Genomic DNA, 4728 nt, shown 5'->3' with positions numbered 1-4728 from the left:
CAGAGTATTTTTTAACACAAGTATCTGTACTTTTACTCAAGTACGGAAAGTGAGTACTTTTGCCATCTCTGTATTTTTAAAAGACCCGCCCTCTGCACTTTAAAAAAAAAAATGCACATGCACAACCCTGAGCCCCCTCCAGATAGGGAACGCCTATTAAATGCGTGCAAGAGCGTGCACAACCCCATTTCTCCTTGTGCATGCCCTGTTTAAAAGTTGTTGTTCTCATAGCTCATACAAGCTAACTGTGCCCAAATGTCCACCCTAACCCCTAAATCCCTCAATCAATATACAAAACGGGGATGATATAGTGGACTTTATAGTGAACTCATTTAACTTACCTTTCGGACAGATGATCACTACTTTTTACCCCCCGTTGGTCAAGTTACTCCTCCTTCATCATGCGGTGCCTGCGCCATCTTTATTAGTCGCGCCGATGTGACAGCAAATCTCATTCTGGGATATATCTGTCTCTTCTGATGCCTTTCTTTCTTCTCATACACTTTGTAGACACTTTTTGTCTTAAGACCTTCGGCCATTTTCAAAGAGCAGTGATGAGAAAAGCTTCATTGACTGAAATCGTAGCTCACCACACATATACACCTGAAAGTGCACATGCACAGAAAAAGATAGCTAACTGGGATCGAGCACATGCCTTACGTATCACCAGAATAATTGACAATTAGGAGGACCACTTAATTAGATGATCCACCAGGAAAAAGAAAATCCTCCACTACCTTTAAATATGACCATGTAAATGCAGTACCAAAACAGTTTGGCAGTGTGTCAAAACACGATTTATCAACTCATCACTTCCATGCAGTCTAAATACATCTCACAAACATGTTCTCTGTTGATAAATGTGCTCACATGTGTCGGTTATTTCAGCTGTTTTCGAGAGGGAGCACCCTGCCACGACTTATTTTACACATGCATACATCCAACTGTTGGCATGCAGGCCCAGCTGTCAAGTAAAACAAACAGCTGTCTTAGCCAAGGAGGAGCTCTGAATGTGACTTTATAAAAAGGCAGGCATAATGGTTTCTATGAGACTCGCTAAGAAACAGGTGCTATTCTGCTTGTGACAGTTTAGATGTTATTTTATTTAAAGGGATATTTTTGAATTTGGGGATTATTCTGTGCAGTTATTTCCAGTAACCCGCCTCCTTACTTGTAGGAGACGGATGTCGAATTGCAGAGAAAAGTAAAGATTTTTTCAGAATGGTTGAAGGATAACAGCTAGTCAGCTAATTTAGCATAAACTGAAATAACTCAAACTGAAAACAGATATTATACGGGTTCATAGAAAACAATAAGTTGTCCATCGGCCTAGCAACAGTGTGTGATTGACGCTCTGTCTTAACATTTTCTCTGGCTTCTCATTAAAATTAATGACGGCAAACGGCAGCACTATGAATGGTTTCAGCTGTTTAAAACTAACATTTGAACTCTGTTTACCTCGGTCACAGGTCAGTTTCAGATAAATTCTCCATTTATCAGTTTCTGACCTAATTACTTGTTCACACTTCCAAAGCAAACACAAGCAAGACATATTGTAATAGAACATATACCGTGGATAATTTAAAAATAGAGGGAATTGTATTTTATCATCATTGAAATATTATTATAATAAATACAAATTTTCCTCTGGACTTAATATGAAAGTGCTCTCTTAGTGAACGGTGCGACAATATATATTCTTATGGGGCATTTCAACTCCAAAGGTTGCACTGTGCTGTTAGGATTATTGCTGTGTGGGCTGATTTTCAGCCAGGGCAAATGAGGCCATATAAGGTGCAGTGCTGATAAAAGATTTTTTTTTTCCATTGTTGGCAGTAAAGCATTACATGCTGCTGTACTTTTACGCCTGTGTGGCTTACAAAGTATCACACAATAGGAATGTAATAATGAGGTGTGACTCACTGCTACCGTCCACTAGTGTCCATTTGAGGCGCCTGAGTGACAAGCTGCCTCCTTTGTACGGTTGTCCCTGTTTACAGGCCACTAATGCTGAGTCAATGAGGGCCCCCATAGACCTCCTGCTTCGTTTTCCAAACTGCTGCGCCTCTTTATCAGTCCCTGCATCTTGGTCTGATTTCTTTAGAGCAGGTGAGATGATATCTGGTTTCATGTGTTTCCCGTGAAACGCTCACAAGAGACAGGAAGAAAGCAAAGCAGGTCTGTCTTCTACTGAGAATCAATCCTTTGTGCTTGTTTTTTTCTCAGTACTCTAACTGATGAGGGGCAGAGAGGAGGGAGGGAAGGGAAGAACTTGCAAGGGAACAAACATGTTTTTTCCTATAAAGGTGTAAATCATCTGTAGTCATTCTAAAAACAAAACTCTGACAGTCATGGTGCATAACTGAAACAAGGAAAGGTTTTTAATTATCATTGAATTGTCAAAGCTAATAGAAAATATTCCTCTGTTTAGGAATGAGCGTGCACGGTGGATCAGTTCTCTGGGCAAGAATGACAACGATGAAAGACTGCATGACAGAACCAGTAAGCTGCCAGCTCCCTCTCTGAGCTTATTGCTCCACCTTGTGGCATTTTAGTTCAACGCGTTGATCTAATTTTGAAACTGGAGAGGTCTGGAAGTACTTATGGCAATGCTTTGTTTTTCTTTTCCAGATGTTATCCAGGTGGAGGTGATAAGAACTTACACGGCAAAACAACCAGATGAGCTGTCTCTGCAAGTGGCTGATGTGGTGTTGGTTTCCCAACATGTCGACGGTATGTTGTGTCTCACTTTTCTCACCCCCACCCATTGGCTTAAAGGTTTTTCAATAGATTTAAAAGAAAAAAAATACAACCTCACTGAAATGTTTATCTCATTGTTAAGCTTATTTCTAACATAAATTCATAAAACACAAGGTAAAGTTTTTTTTAATGTAATTTTGATAATTAATAATGAAAACGTTGTGTTATAGTACACAGCCATGGAGAAGCCCCTCCATAAATAGGGTGTGACACAAAAGGTCGAATGATGTAACTTTGCATATTAACACAAAGTTTAGTGGAAGAAACAAGTTTTCTACAAAACCAGAAGCAAAAAAGATAAATGCAACCTAAGGAGAATTGTGAGATGAAGCCTGTTTAATATGCTGTGGTAGATTCCCTCTACTTTAAGTCTTTGATTTTGTATTCCAGAAAAATAGAATTAAATCTGGATAACAGCTGTGTAGACTTTGGAGAAATAACATGAAATGGATCATTTGAAATGGCTCCCCAAAACAGACAGTAAAAACTTTTCATTAGACCTTAACTGTGCCCACTCCCACCTCCCACCTTATGCCAGAGTATGGGATCTTTTTCTTTTTTTTTTTATCTGAGATTAACTTCTGAGTAAAGATCTGCTTTAATCCAGGTAAAACCATAATTCCTCTGTCGGAGGAGTGTAATGGAACAGTTTTAGCCCAGATACATTTGTGGGGAGTTCACACCTTGTCATACTCACTAAAAATCTAAAATGGTTGCAGCTATTAGTTTTACATGGGCTCCTTTTCCTAGCTATACTTTTTTCCTTCTGCTAAACATTCCAGAATTCTGCATTAATCTTTTTGTAAAGCAGTTATATAAAGGAACTTTTATTAAACTATTTCCCTAGACTAATTTATTTTTTGTTGATTTTATCGGCCGTAAGCAATAATAATTACAAATTAAAAATAAAAGCTTAAAGGTGTTTATTGAGTGCAAAAAAATTATATTACAAACAAGTTTACCCTCTTGAATTTAATTACTGAAACAAAACCTCTCAGTGATGTTCTAAACCAGTGAGCTACACCTCTATTCCTCCTGTTTTTTACCTTCCTGCCTAAGCATCCTTTCATCATAAACTCATTCATTCTCTTCCTTTTTACCACCTATCTCTTTCATATAATAGAGCTGATGTGTTTGAAGTTTACCCATCTACAGTAGTCCAAAGCCTGGAAGTTAATTGCAGTTTTGGTGACCATAGCAACAGGCTTTTCTGTCAAAGAAGATACATCATCAAAAAAAAATTACACTACCTAAGTGAAGGCATGATGTTGCACACATTTTTAAACAAAGAGCATGTTTTCAACCCCTTAGGATGGTACGAAGGGGAGCGGCTGCGCGATGGAGAGACTGGGTGGTTTCCTGCAGAGTGCGCCGAAAAGATCACATGTCAGGCCACCATTGAACGGAACATGCAGAGGATGGATCGGCTGCAGGGGCTGGAGACCAACGTGTGATGGAACCATGAACAAGAGGGATGTGTTTTTTTCCCCCCAATGATGATAAAGACACTCTGAACTCTTTAAACACTGAATGAACGGCATCGGTTACAGATGTACTATTCAGTATTTACTAAACACTGAGCACCTGTCTGAGTTTTAGACTGTTTAGCATCAACACAGCAGGAAAAAACAGATTCCTTTAATTAGCGATCCCTCCCTGAGTGGGTGGGATGGCCTGACAGTGGGATATGTCACACTGATTAATTCTCTGGCTGGCTGAGAAAAAACTTCCCTCCCACCACAGCCAAAGCATCTGCTTTCAACACCCTACCACATAACAACTGTTGCTGTTAAATTTCTACATTTTTTTCCAACAGATTTTTTTGTACAGTGTAATGAATGCAGTCCTGCTGTGGGAGGTAAAGCAAACCAATTAGAGGGAATTCAACAGCAGCCTTGCGCGTGTTCAGTTAAAGAGGCTCCGGCCGGATGATAAAAGGCTTCACCACTAACAATGTCGCTATGAGCA

General features: G+C 39.4%; 1 protein-coding gene across 1 annotated transcript in view; it reads left to right on the top strand.

The window, feature by feature from the left end:
- Nucleotides 1–4382, top strand: part of arhgef26 (Rho guanine nucleotide exchange factor 26) — a 35769-nt gene extending 31387 nt beyond the window's left edge. Inside the window, exons 13-15 of the mRNA XM_015370319.1 lie at nt 2432–2502; nt 2632–2733; nt 4072–4382. Of these exons, the coding sequence (XP_015225805.1) occupies nt 2432–2502; nt 2632–2733; nt 4072–4214 (316 nt within the window). The 3' untranslated portion in view covers nt 4215–4382. The remainder of the gene's footprint in view (nt 1–2431; nt 2503–2631; nt 2734–4071) is intronic.
- The last annotated feature ends 346 nt before the right edge of the window (nt 4383–4728 follow it).

This window comes from Cyprinodon variegatus, unplaced genomic scaffold (genome assembly GCF_000732505.1).
Source record: "Cyprinodon variegatus isolate N-32 unplaced genomic scaffold, C_variegatus-1.0 Scaffold44, whole genome shotgun sequence".
NCBI lineage: Eukaryota > Metazoa > Chordata > Actinopteri > Cyprinodontiformes > Cyprinodontidae > Cyprinodon > Cyprinodon variegatus.
The sequence above is the reverse complement of the archived record's forward strand: the minus strand, read 5'-3'. Positions and strand labels throughout refer to the sequence as shown.